The sequence below is a fragment of the Sciurus carolinensis genome, chromosome 4 (genome assembly GCF_902686445.1).
Source record: "Sciurus carolinensis chromosome 4, mSciCar1.2, whole genome shotgun sequence".
Classification (NCBI taxonomy): domain Eukaryota; kingdom Metazoa; phylum Chordata; class Mammalia; order Rodentia; family Sciuridae; genus Sciurus; species Sciurus carolinensis.
In genome coordinates this window covers 117,103,321-117,116,524 of record NC_062216.1, presented here as the reverse complement: position 1 = coordinate 117,116,524, position 13,204 = coordinate 117,103,321, and the positions used below count along the sequence as shown (strand labels likewise).

General features: G+C 45.9%; 1 protein-coding gene across 2 annotated transcripts; it reads left to right on the top strand.

Annotated features, from left to right (window-relative positions):
- Positions 1 to 2,252: 2,252 nt before the first annotated feature.
- Rdh16 (retinol dehydrogenase 16) lies at positions 2,253 to 13,203 on the top strand. 2 transcript variants are annotated; one of them, XR_007108310.1, is made up of 6 exons: positions 2,253 to 2,720; positions 4,848 to 5,106; positions 6,344 to 6,507; positions 7,896 to 9,366; positions 10,262 to 10,382; positions 13,177 to 13,203. XR_007108310.1 is itself a non-coding variant. In XM_047549400.1 (4 exons), exons 1-4 carry the CDS (start codon positions 2,408 to 2,410, stop codon positions 8,111 to 8,113), a joined length of 954 nt encoding a protein of 317 aa, XP_047405356.1. In that variant the 5' UTR covers positions 2,253 to 2,407; the 3' UTR covers positions 8,114 to 9,564. The 2 variants fall into 2 exon arrangements, 1 of the variants encoding a protein (XP_047405356.1); XM_047549400.1 differs by lacking the exons at positions 10,262 to 10,382; positions 13,177 to 13,203 and having other exon boundaries at positions 7,896 to 9,564.
- The last annotated feature ends 1 nt before the right edge of the window (position 13,204 follows it).

The following is a 13,204-nucleotide window of genomic DNA, read 5'->3' as shown; positions in this document are numbered from 1 at the left end:
CAAACACTTTTCCAGTATTAGAGCTCAGGGCCTTCCATGCCTGACTGAGGTTCAGGAAACCCTGTCATCTCTGTAGTAATGTTCAACTAAGTCACATGTTCAGCATGTGACCAGGCAGGAGAGGCCCCAGAGCTGGAGGCAAGGAAAATGTGACAGGCACTAGGGGCTGGAGGTCTAGAACAACTTGTCTGAGTGTATGAGTACTGGTTCCAAGGTCCCATCAGATTGAAGAAAGAAAGGTAGATAGGTCTAGTATTGCACTGGGGGACTTACTGAAGGAAGCATAGCCCTGCCTGGCAAAAAGACCAGATGGATACCTGAAGTTTGGGTCAGAAAGAAGGGAGGGGTTAGGGCAAAAATGTGATTTTATCCTGCCTGGAATGTACCTTATGTTAAGCTGGTATCAAAAAGTCAGGCATAATTTTACAAAAATCAGATGACATTAAGTAGCTTAACTATATTTTCTGGGAACATCTATGACATTAAGAGTTAAATGTTGTGTTTACATTCCTGATAACCTGGACAATGTTAAAGTTCCCAAATAAAGGCCTTGTCCTCTCCAGCCTTTGCTAGGCCTAGTTATGGGAACAATTTCTCAGTTCTTCTGCCTGGTGAGAGATTAATTTCTGTCATTTTCATAATACTCAGTGGCATGTTCCAGATGTTGCAACATGTACTTTGTACTAATCTCATTTCAGTACTCATGTCTTTTTGTTCTTCTCTCATAGAAGCACCCACCCCCAGATGACTTTACAACCTGCTCTTCCCCAACCAGACTTCTACCTTGGACCCCTCGATTGACCTGATTTTTAAAAAAGGAACTCCAAACTGCTTGCCCCTCGCTGCCCCTTTGAAGCAGCCAGAACGATCGACGCCCCCTTTCTTTTCCTTATAGCAGTTAGGAGTTCCTAAAGCTAAAGGGGGGAATGAAGCCAGAATTAAGGACAGGTAGTTAGTGTAGAAATAGGGAATCGGGTCAATTCGAGGAAATGAAGCCATGAAGCCATCTGCCTCTGGAAGTTGGAGGCTGCCCCTGGAAGAATGGAATGTCAAGGATCTCTGGAGCCCATTGATGACCAAATTTACCTGCCTTTATCAAGGACTGCAAGCAAGGAGCTGCTAATTAATGCCCTCTGGGCCCTGCCTGAGTCACCCTGGCCCTCCCCCTGCCCATGGCTTCTCACTTAATGCAAAACCAGGCCTAGTCATGTAGGCAGGAAGGAAGGAGAGATAAGGGGGGAAAAAAACCGGAGAACAAAAGAGACTTTAACCTATAAAAGATGTAGGGTGCGCTCACTTCTTGGGACTTTAGAACATCAGTCATGGCCCCCTTCTTCCTGCCGGGAGAAGTCTGTATTATTACCTTTAAATAAAATCTGCTTAATATGCTTAAAAAAAAAAAAAAAAAAAAAAAAGTCAGGCATATCCCCAATGCCAGAGTCTAATTGTAAAGCACTATATCCTACTCATATTGTTCCCATCTAATAGGAAACTACGCAGAAGAAAAAAAATCTGCCTAGGGTTTATTCTGGGGCAGTCATGGTGGTTATGATTCAAGATGGCTGCAGTCATGTCAAACTGAATCCACATAGCTAAAGAATGGACATCTTCAGGGGGTGTAAGTTTCTACTGTTATACTTGCTTTGTGCAAGTCCTTCTATTCTTCCCTCCCAGCAGCTCTGAGAATATCATTGCTGGAGTTCCTGGCCCCATTCCCTTTCTCCCCACTGTCTTTACCTCTGTGGTCAGACTACTTGTTCGTGGTTCTTCAGTCCTCTTTCCAGACAACTGCTATACCAGGAGGATACCTCTTCCTGTTCACTCTTTCTGCCTATTCCTATAGTCCCTAGAGAGAATGAAAATGACTTTTGTTTTCTGGGGAGTGACTCTGGGTGCTGAGCCTGATGAGGAAACTCACATTCAAAGAGGGATTTCATTGTAAAGCTGTCTCAGTTCCAAGAGTAGGTTCTCGATAATCTCTACCTGCATTCAGAAAATTCATGGTGCAGGGGTGTTGGTGTGCAAGCTAAGTAGAGACAGTTCTAACCCTGAAACTTAGGTCAGAATGGCGTGTGTGTCAGGTGTGTGTGTGCATATTTGTGTATTCCTGTTTGGATACTGGAAGGGAGAGAAGAATCTGTGGATGAGGGAAGTTTTGCTGAGTAGAAATGTTTTCTTTGGGACTGGACTTGGGATATCCAAAAGATTCTCAATATCATTATCAGCCAAAGTAGATCAAAGAGCACAGAGGAGGGGCAGGACCAGGGAGGAAAGGAAAGCCTCCCTGCTAGAGTGCCTGCAGGCTGTCCTGCCTGCCACAGCTCTGTGTCCTACTTCCTTCTATCCTCTGCCTGAACAGAAGCCAGACTTACTTCACCCGGTGTCTGTGCCTGTCTTCTACAAAGCCATGTGGCTCTACCTGGTGGCCCTTGTGGTCCTGTACTACCTTTGGCGCTGGTACCGGGAGAGGCAGGTGGTGAGCCATCTCCAAGACAAGTATGTCTTTATCACAGGCTGTGACTCAGGCTTCGGGAGCCTGCTGGCCAGGCAGCTGGACATGCGAGGTTTGAAGGTGCTGGCTGCGTGTCTGACGGAGGAGGGGGCCAAACAGCTGAGGGACCGAACATCAGACAGGCTGGAGACAGTAATCCTGGATGTCACCAAGACAGAGAGTATCGCTGCAGCCACCCAGTGGGTGAAGGAGCATGTCGGGGAGAGAGGTACCACCCAAATTCCTGATGTGTCTGCTGGGTTCTTTTCTTCGTGAAGGGACACCTCCTGGGTGCACCCTGGCAAGACTTCACAAGTGTTTGGGGGACTTGAAGTAATATCTGCTTCCTTCCCCTCCCCAGCATGCCAGCTTGAACTATTCTATCTCCAGGCCCCACCTCCCATCCTTGGAATTCTCTAGCCTTGGTGAGAGGGAGCCCTGATGACAATTTGCCCTCAAGAATTCCTCTCTGTTCTGTGTCCTCCTGTCAAAGCCAGGGGGTTGCATGACTAGATGCAGAGTGCTGGGTTGGAGATGGTGCCTTTCTGCAGGAGGGCTGGGGGAGTGGGGAGCGCTGTGCAGGAGCCAGGCTCGTGTATAGCACTGTAACTTGTTCTTACCAGCCAGCCATCCTCCTCCATCTAGAGGGTTGAGGGCATTCCTGGGGGCAGAGCAGGACATAAGGAAAAGAACTGGCTCAGCAAAGTCATGAACTAGGAAGGGGTCACTTTTTTTTTCTTTTCTTTTCTTTCTTTCTTTCTTTCTTTTTTTGCAGTTTTGTGTTCATAATAAGACAATAAAATAACAGACTTTAAATGTTCTCAGCACATAAAATATGTTGATGAGATAATATACTTTTTCTTTCTTTTACTACATTATTTTTGTCTGTGTTATTAGGGGGAAGAAAGGAATGTTGATTTCTTTTTTTCTAAGGGTCAGTGCAAAATACAATATTGTCGAAAGTACTGGAATGCATAAAACCACAACAAAATTAATCTAAAATCTCACCACCCAGAGATAAATACTTTCAACATTTTTAAACATATGGGATTATATTTTTTACTTAAAAAATGAGTAGTTTACCACTTAAGGAAAATTTCTTCAAATGGTAATATTTAATGATTTGGAACATGCAATCCTTTGACACTACCCTACTTATTAGAACATACCTCAGAGTAGTATATTGAAATTGCTTCGTTATCATAAATGTTGTCTTAATAAAGTTCTATTTATTATATCCTTGGGCTCTTAGGAATGAAATATCGTAGTGAAAGATTATGCGTTCCCACAGGGCAAAGTACGTTTCTGAACTGAGGAGGAAAACGCGCTCAGATCACCAGGCACCACCACTTCCCTAAATTGACAGACTCCTGCTTATGCCGCAGGCAATCTGTAGTATAGAAATGCCATTTGGTCCTAGAGGTGGAGCTGGGGTCTTCCAGAGTGGTTCACCTGAAGAGCAGTGAACTGGGGATAGGGGAGGAGTGAGGGTCTTCTGGGTGAGTGGGAAGAGAGGGTGTGATTTTTCTGAGGCACAGGGCGGGACTTGGGTGCTGTAGGTGAGGTGGGGCACCTCCTCCCCAAAGCTGCCCTGTGAGTTTCACAAGCAGTTCCCCAGGAAAGTTGCTCAATATCAATGCAGGAGGGTTCAAGTTCAGTTTCCTGAAAACAAACACACCAACTCTTTTCCAAATTATCCCCATCCCCCAACTAGGACTTCAGTTCTTTGCATCTCAACCATATTCTACCTAGATATTAGCTTTGTCTTTTCTTCCTTTTCCCTTTCACCTTTTCCTCTGCACCCTCTCTTCCCATTTCTCTCTCTCTCTCTCTCTCTCTCTCTCTCTCTCTCTCTCTCTCTCCCTCCCTCTCTCTCTATCCCTCTCCCATTTCTCTCTCTCCTGTTTTTCTTGACCCCTGAGACAGTCAGGTAGCCCTCAGTTTAAGCTGCCCAGAAGATGTGAAAATGTAGGTGAGAGAATAAAATGTCTGTGAGGATGCCAATAATTTTAGGAGGTCAAAAGTAGTTTCTGTGTTTCCAGAGTAATGGATGCACAGTACTTCTTCAACATCCCTTTTTGCTATCATCAGATAGTTGGTGACTTCCAGTTACCTCCCATGAACTGGGCCATGAAGAATCACAGAAGGAGGAGGAAGGTGTCAGTCCTGTCGTCTAGTGGCTCCTGACTTCTGCACCCCTAGCCCAACAGATACCATGTTGTCGCTTGTTCCACCCCTCCCCGTCCAACACCTGTCAGAGTTCTCTGTCTGGTACAATGTGAACTTGAGCCATAACTGTGTCTGTACCACACAGGCAAAATACAGTGTGACTCTCTCATCTTCCCACTGTTCCCAGGGCTCTGGGGCCTGGTGAATAATGCTGGCATCGCCTTACCCTCTGGTCCCAGTGAGTGGCTGACCAAACAGGACTTTGTGAACGTACTGGAGGTGAACATGTTTGGAGTGATCGAGGTGACTCTGAGCCTGATGTCCTTAGTACGGAAGGCAAGAGGCCGCGTGGTCAATGTTGCCAGTGTCTTGGGCCGGTTGTCAATCTCTGGTGGTGGCTACTCCATCTCCAAATTCGGCGTAGAGGCCTTCTCTGACAATCTCAGGTACTGGAGGCCCTATCTTGGAGATCACTCCCTCTCTGATTTTTGTGACTTCCTCATTTTCTGCCTTCTGGATTTAGGCCATCTGAACTGGGAGACACGGTTCCATGTCTTGGGTAGAGGGAAAGGTGCTAGGCTTCAAATGCGGTTAAACACATCTTACCATGGAGGAAGGTCCATAGGCAGAAAGTCTCTGAGGCAGAATTGGAGTTGGACCAGAGCTCGGATGTGACCACTACGGTATTCAGTGTCAGGGAGCCCTCATAGTGAGGTGGACCAGCATCTTAGTCAATTCAAGGGGTATTTGGGGGGCTCTTGTCTGAGTGCATAATAACTGCATCCTAGCACAGTAAGGTTTTGTCCTTGACCTAAAACCTCCAACAGCTGGGACAGATTGGGATAGAAGATACTTGGTCATTGCCATCCCTTAGAGCAGTTGTGACCAAATCAGCCATGGTAACCATGGCAGCTACCAGATTTGTGGAAGTTCCTACAGAAGGGGTCTTAGCTGAGGGCTGAAGATCCATAAGGATGGGTGGAAGGGCTTCCCGGGTGAGAAAACATCATCAGACAGGCCCAGAGTGAGCATTAGCTGACTCCCTCTAAGTTGGTGGGGGGGGTCCTCCTGGGGAAGAAGGACAAGACTGGACCTGGCATTAGGGAGTCTGGGCAGGTGAGCACAGTGGGTTTATAGAGGACCTGAGGATCTGGACAGGGCTGTGCTGTGGGCAGTGCAATACCTGGTAGGGATTACAGCAGGGGAGCCAATCGGTATGCAGTGTGAAGGGTGGCCCTGTATGGAGGGAGCTAAGACTGAAGGCAGAGGTGCTCCCTAGAAGACACTTGCAAGAGTCCAGCTGAGAGATGGTTGGGAAACTTCCCGGGGTAGGAGAGGGGAGAGAGGGGTCTGAGGAGTATAGAGGAGATGACAAGGGCAAAGTCTCATAATTCATTGTATATGAGGGAACTGGCAGGAGATAGCTCTTAATTGGTGCCTTGAAGCAGAAGAGGCAGGGTTTAGAGCAATAAGCTGGTATATACAAAAAGCTTGAATGATATTCAGACATACAAAGGGAAGGCCAACGTCACAATTTTTAGCCTCAGGTGCTATATACTATACACCAAGCTTTTGAACTTCTCTCACCCAATCTTACGTTGAAGTGTAATTATGTTATTTATTGTTTATGTTTTGCCTTGTGAGACCTCTGACATCCTTGCTCTCTGCCTGTCTTCCTTGCAGGAGAGAGCTCTCTTATTTTGGGGTGAAGGTGGCTATAATTGAGCCTGGTTTCTTCAGGACCAACATTTGCCCTTTTGAGAGATTCTCCCAGAACCTAAAGAATCAATGGAACCAGGCCAGCTCGGAGGTCAAAGAGATCTATGGAGAGAAGTATCTGGAATCCTGTGAGTAAGCTATGGTATACATTAATGGGTGGGGAGACACGCAAACCCTCTTCTAAAATCCTTAGTCTACTACCAGTAGTGCCTGCCATGTATCAGGTCTATCTCCAAGCTCTGTCTTCTCACAAAGTGGGATGATTGGCCTTATACCCTTGGTGCTGTGTGGACAACTGGTCACCTTAGAAGGGGTCCTGGCTTATTAAAACTTGGGACACTGTTTCATCTAAAAGCCTTATTTTCACAAGGACAAAAGTGAAACCAGAGAAGGGACACTTGTGTACTCATGGTCAGCTGACACGAGAGATAGCTGCCTTCCACATGCTTGGATTTATTTCTAGTGTTGGAAGAGACCTTCAATTTATGTGCCCAGATATTCCCAGAAACAGAGGCAGAGGAGGCAGAGGTGGGGAACAGTTATTCCTAGAGGATGGGTTGTGTGGCACCTCCTGGGGCCTGGAACAGATTAGATTTGGGGCATGGCTTCTGGGGGTGGAGAGCAGGAATTCCTTTGCCTCCCCTGAAACTTTTATTTGCATTTATTTTATGTTGAATTTATTATCATGCAATATATTTTGTTTCTTCAGTTTCTTCTGGGAGATCTTTTTCTTTCATGCAACCTGTTCTTCTGTTTAGAAACAATTTGTTCATTTTCAGTGTTATCTCAATGTGGCAGGGGAACTCATTTGAGCTAATTTGACCATGAACTCTCTAAGTACAGCGATGCATCTTGGGTGTTTCATTCACCTGGATGTGTTCAATGACCAGAGAATCTATATCTAAGCCTTAAGTTCAGCATTCCTCTTTGCATTTTGAGGCATGTGCAGCAAAAATTCAGCACTTTTTGGGGGCCACCAACCCTGAATCCAGCCCCACTCTTTGGCCTGGGTACATTTCTCAATGCCACTTCTGTAATGCTGGAATGGCACACCTTGCCTCTTCTTATTATGATTTTTTAAAACTTTATTCTTTTTAGATATTCATGGCAGTAGAGTGTATTTTGACATATTATATATACATGGAATATAACTTGCCATTCTTGTGGTTGTACCGGTGTGGAGTTTCATTGGTCATGTAGTCATTCATACCTTGCTTCTTCAAAATGACATCTTTCAGATACTTAGTGACATTTCAGATCTGCATACCCTTGATGGCCTGGGCAATTTCACAGGTGTTCTTAAAGTGAACACAAAGATTTGAACCTCTTGATTTGCATGATTTTGTGGGGTTTCCTGGGTCAAGTGAGTAGAGCACCATTTTCACAGTTCAACTCAGGCTGCTTATAGGAAGAAGGAGGGCATGAATTCTTAGAGACGCTTTCCTCCCTAAGTTGATCCCAGAGCAGGAGTATTGGGACATGGAAATACATCTGGATCATTTCTCATTCTGAACAGTTATGAAAACAATGAGATCATTGGAGAACAGTGGCTCAGAGGACTTGTCCTGGGTGACAGATTGCATGGAGCATGCACTGACTGCCTGTTACCCCCGCACGCGGTATTCAGCTGGTTGGGATGCCAAGTTCTTCTACCTACCCATGAGCTACATGCCGACCTTCCTAGTGGATGCCGTGATCTCCTGGATGTCTCCAAAGCCAGCCAAGGCCCTGTGAAGCCAACATTTGAGTGCTTGGGTTGTGGGATGTTGGGTACTGTGTGAGGGAGGGGATGCTTCAGGGAAAGGGAACTGGGGTGGAAGGAGGGAGCTGTCTTGTCACTAAGGTATCTGTCCCACTTTCTTCATTCAAAGGATTCTGTTGAGATATTACTCACAACTGGTGAGTTAGGAGGAAAGACTCAAGAAATTCTGCCAAAGAGTAGGAACTTCATAGCACTCATTGATGTCCAATTAACTTTGGCACCTGCTCAAGGTTCTGAGCCTTTTGACCAGCCTTGAGGAATCCCCACAGGTGGGAAGATTGTGAGCAGATGAGAGGATGCTCAGCTCACACCTGCTGTCCTCCTGTCCTCCTCCTCAGGCTATGCATTATCCCTGGTTGGTTTATATCCTCACGCAGCATGCAAACGACCTGGAGAAAGCAGGGGCACCCATCCTCTGAAACCATCTTTGCAGCTTAGGTGGGCAATCAGCAGCCAACCTATACCCTCAGACTTCAGGTGCCAAGTCTGCAGGCATTGGTTGGGAGGAGATGTCCTCAATACAGATCCTGGCAGAGACCCAGAAATCGATTTTTTATTTGTCTGGAAACCATGGCTTTCTTTTGATTACCTATGCCCAGTGATTTGAACTAAGGGCATGAGGAGCAAAGTAGTATGGACCACTAGGAGGAAGAGTCAGGTGTCTTCATGGAGAGTAGAGGATGAAAGGAATGACCTGAGGTGGGATCAGAAGAGGGAAGTGGTATTAATCCCTGCCCTCTCTCAGCCCTGCCTGCTACAGAGGTGAGGGGGACTTGTTTCCCTTCTGAGACTCCAAATACCCTAACTCATAGGATCAGACAGCAGAATGGGCCAGCGCAGAGATGTTCAGAGGATCTGGCAGGTCTCAGATCCCTTTCCTGGGCACCTGAAACTTCCCTCCCCTCACTAGTCACCTCTCTGTGACCCTCGTGATCTACCCTGCTTTTAAAGTCACCGCAGCTCTGTCCTGCAATTTCTCAGGTCTGTCACCTCTGTTCTACGCCCTCTCCCCTCTGGTGGTATGGAGTGAGAGTCACTCTGGACCCTGGTCTTTCCTTTTCTGTTCAACATTTGCTGAGCACTCTCTGTGTGCTGAACAAGAAAGCCTTTGAATTATCCCCAGCTTCCTGAGACTTGGCTCTGTGTGTTGTCAGTATTGTGATGATCCTCTGGAGTGTGGGCTGAACAGAGAAAGCATTTGCAGAAAATGATGAAGATTCCTGGGGTAAGTCACTGGAATTGGGAGTACCACCCCAGGTGTCTTGGTTTTCTTGCCCTAGAGGATTTGGAACCTTTAGAGAACCTTGTGTAATTGGACATTGACCAGTGTCCATTTTGAAAACAGTGATATCTGACATTGCAGGGCTATTCATTTTTACTTTTAACTGATACATAAAACATTAAAATTCTGCATATTAATGAATGCCATGTGATATTTTGCGTGCCGTTCATTTAAAAACTTGTAGTGAGTGTGGGTCCAACATCTGGATGTTGAAGAAACAAAGATGAACCAGAAGAGTTCTGAAGGAGCTCTGAGTTCTGAACGCACTTATGTCAGCTCATTCACAGTCAACCCATGTTGTCCCCTCAATGGCAGAGCAAGAACTCACTTTTTCACCTGAAGCCTCCTGAATTCTGTAACCCTGTCCACATGTGTACCCACACAGACAGCACCTGTTTTAGTCAGTTTTTGCATTAATGTGACCAAAATACCCAAAAAAGAACAACTAAGAGGAGGAAAAGTTTATTTTGGCTCAGAGTATCAGAGGTCTCAGTCCATAGATGGCCAACTCCGTTGCTCTGGGCTCATGGTGAGGCAGAGGGACGCTGCTCCCCTCATGGCAGCAAGGAAGCAAAGAGAGGGAGGGGGGTGGGGCCACAGGGAAGATGAACCCTTCCAGGGCAGGATCCAGGGGCCCGCCTCCTCCAGTCATGCCCCATCCCTTCAAACTTGGATGGATTGATTAGGTCACAGTCTTCACCATCCAATCACTTGACTTGCAAACATCCTGCATTGCCACAGACCATAACAACACCCCTTCCACACATGGAGCACATTCACATGCACAGAACACAATGAACTAAAATTAAAGATAACTGATTCACTTCATCTCCATCAGGGTTGGTGTTTGGGATGTTTAGACTCAGCTCCAGGAGTCCTTTCCAGAAGGTCAAGGAAGTGTGAGAATACAAGTCCCTGACCGCCATGCTGGGCTTCACTGGGATTCTGGCTATGCACAGGTCAGACCTATGGCTCTAAGCATGGACTGTGACTCAAAGGTGCCAACTTGGTCATAACTGAAGAACAGTGCCTTAAAATGAAGTGCAGTGTAAAGCAGTCCAAGCCTTCATTCCAGACCCTCGGCAGAGCTTCCCTCTCCTCCTTCCAGACTTCTTTCCTGGATGAGGGGCTGGGTTCACTTGGATGGATCTGTGCAGGGACATGAGCCCACTTCACCAGAGTGCACAGGATGGCACAAGGGGCTTCCTCACTCCTTCCCTTTGTTGTGTTGGCCTTCTGTGAGGACAGGTCTTTGAGACCCAACCTCAAGTCTTCAACCCTAAGATCTTTGGCTCTGTCAGGAAATGGGTGTCCCTTCATTTCTGGGGACCCCCAACACAGACCGAGTAGGGCTGGAACAGATTTCCACAATGAGCCCCACTTCCTGTCCTATCCAGTTCTGATTTTTCTTTGGCACACCTCCTCTTCAGCAGAAGCCCCAACTTGTGTGGAGGAGGAGTATTGGTGGGGTTGGAGCTAAAGAAAATGGTTTCCTTGTAGCTGAGCTGAGCTCCCCTGATCTAAGCAGGTAGCTCTGCCTAGATACTGTCAGTGCCCTGCTGACAAGAAGCGCTTAGCACTTGGGGAGAGCCCCCGGGATATGACTGTTCTTCATAGAGCTGAGCCTCTGGTTTCTGCAGGAAGCCTCTTGCTTCAAGTTCATCTCCTCCTACTCTTTACTCATCAGAGATGTGGTAAACATGGACAGTTGGGATACTCAACTATGAAACCCTGGTTTCTTCTCCCCCTACCTACCACTTTGCCTCCCTGCCCCTCTTACCTCAAGCCTTGTTGAGAAACAGCATCCTCCCCCTCACCCTGAGGGTTCCTCCATAGACAGTGGTTATGGGGTCCAGGCTCCAGTTGTCTTTGTTCTCCTGAGGGGAAGTTCCCTATCAGCCACACTGGATACACTCTGAACAAACACCTTTCCAATGGTTAGAGTTCAGGGCCTTCCATGCCTGGCTGAGGTTCAGGAAACCCTGCTGTCTCTGTGATGCGTGTTCAGCTGAGTCTTTTCTGCTTTCTGACACTCAGTGTCTGAAGGGCTTGGATTCTGGATGTGTGACCAGGCATGGGAGGCCCCAGGACAGGATGGGGAAGAAAATGTGATGGACAACCAAGGCTGGTGTCTTCAGGATGTGAAGTGTAAAAACTGATATGCCTGCCTTGTGCAAGTCACTTCTTCTTCCCTCTCAGTAGCTCTGGTAGTGTCATTCCTGTAAGTGGGGTCCCAGCCCCCATTCCCTTTCTTTTCCCCTTTTGGATTGAAGAATCGAATGATGCAAATGGTCCTCATGGTCCAATGCCTCAATTATTTTAAACTTTGCAATTCAAATTCAAATTTCATGTTTTCTGTGGTTTATTTTTTAAATCTTTAAAAATATTTTTTGTTATAGATGGACACGATATCTTTATTTTATTTATTTATTTGTTTGTGGTGCTGAGGATCGAACCCAGTGCCTCACGCATGCTAGGCAAGCACTCTACCACTGAGTTATAGTCCCAACCCTCTGTGGTTTATTTTTGAGAAAAAATTCATTTCATTTGTCAATGGATAGACATTTATCACAAGACACTGCAACCTATCATTGTCCCCCACTCAAACCTATCTTGCACTGACTTCTTGGACAACTATAATTTGTTGTCCTTGGCTTCTCAGTATTCCTCATGTCACCCAGGCTTAGGGTGGACTGGAAGACACAATGCAAGAACAGCTGTTTGTGGAAATGTACTCACCTCGTTGGTCTCTCTTTGAAAGGAAGATTTTTTTTCACAAAACCCCAAACTCAACATTTCTCTGAAAACATGACTTCCTCCTCTCCTCCTCTTTTTTATTTTTATTTTTTCCTTTTGTTCTTGGGGATTGAATTCAGGGACACTTTTCCACTGAGCCATGTCCCCAGTCCTTTCATTTTGAGACAGGATCTCACTAAGTCACTTAGGGCCTTGCTAAGTTCCTGAGGTTGGCCTTGAGTTTTCGATCCTCTGGTCTCAGCCTCCCAAGCCTCTGGGATAACAGGTGTGCACCACTGCACCTGGCTCCTCTTCTATTCTTATGGTCTAAGGAAGTCACAGAGAATACAGTTGCTGCTGTTACTGGCATTTGGGTCAGTAACTACAATTTCTGTAGAGAAGTGTTTTGTCCTAGTTGAACAAATATAAAGGGAAGTACAAGGTTGGAAGACAAGTTGTTGTGAAATGTTGAACTCATATTTGACTAAATTTATGTGGTTTTCTCAACTTGGAAACAATGCTTTCAATTTCCTTTTACAGTGTATTTCACAAAAATGTCCTGTCAACTAAAATGATGTTTCCTCTTACAGCACAAATCACAACTATTTCCTGTGAAGTAACATGATGTTTTGACTTTTATTTCAATGTATCTTAGAATGAATATTCAGGGATAAATTCTTCATTGAATACATCTAAGAAACCAGTTGTTCAATTGATTCCCTCTTTACTTCTGAGGTCAAATTTCCCCTTGGGGATCTCCCATTTCTTTTTTCCAGAGAACTACGAAACCAAGAGGGACCTATTCTTGTCCACTCTTTTGGTCTTTTCCTTGTAGTCCTTGAGGGAAGAATGTTCACTTGGTTTTCCGAGGAGTGATCTGGATGCTGAGACAGACTCAGGGAGCTTAGAAAGCTGTCCAAGGGCATTCAGTTACTTGGTAGTAGAGCTGGGTTTGAAATCCATGTGTATCCTAATTTAAAATGTATCCTTCTACTAAGATTTTTTTCTGTTGTCTAGGAATACCCAGGACCAGGACTCCAGCAGG

Excerpts from the sequence above, each read along its gene's own strand:
- Rdh16 (XM_047549400.1), top strand. The coding sequence starts at position 2,408 with ATGTGGCTCTACCTGGTGGCCCTTGTGGTCCTGTACTACCTTTGGCGC. Across the intron at positions 2,721-4,847 it reads GGAGCATGTCGGGGAGAGAG|GGCTCTGGGGCCTGGTGAAT; the intron begins GTACCACCCAAA and ends CACTGTTCCCAG. Across the intron at positions 6,508-7,895 it reads AGAGAAGTATCTGGAATCCT|TTATGAAAACAATGAGATCA; the intron begins GTGAGTAAGCTA and ends CATTCTGAACAG.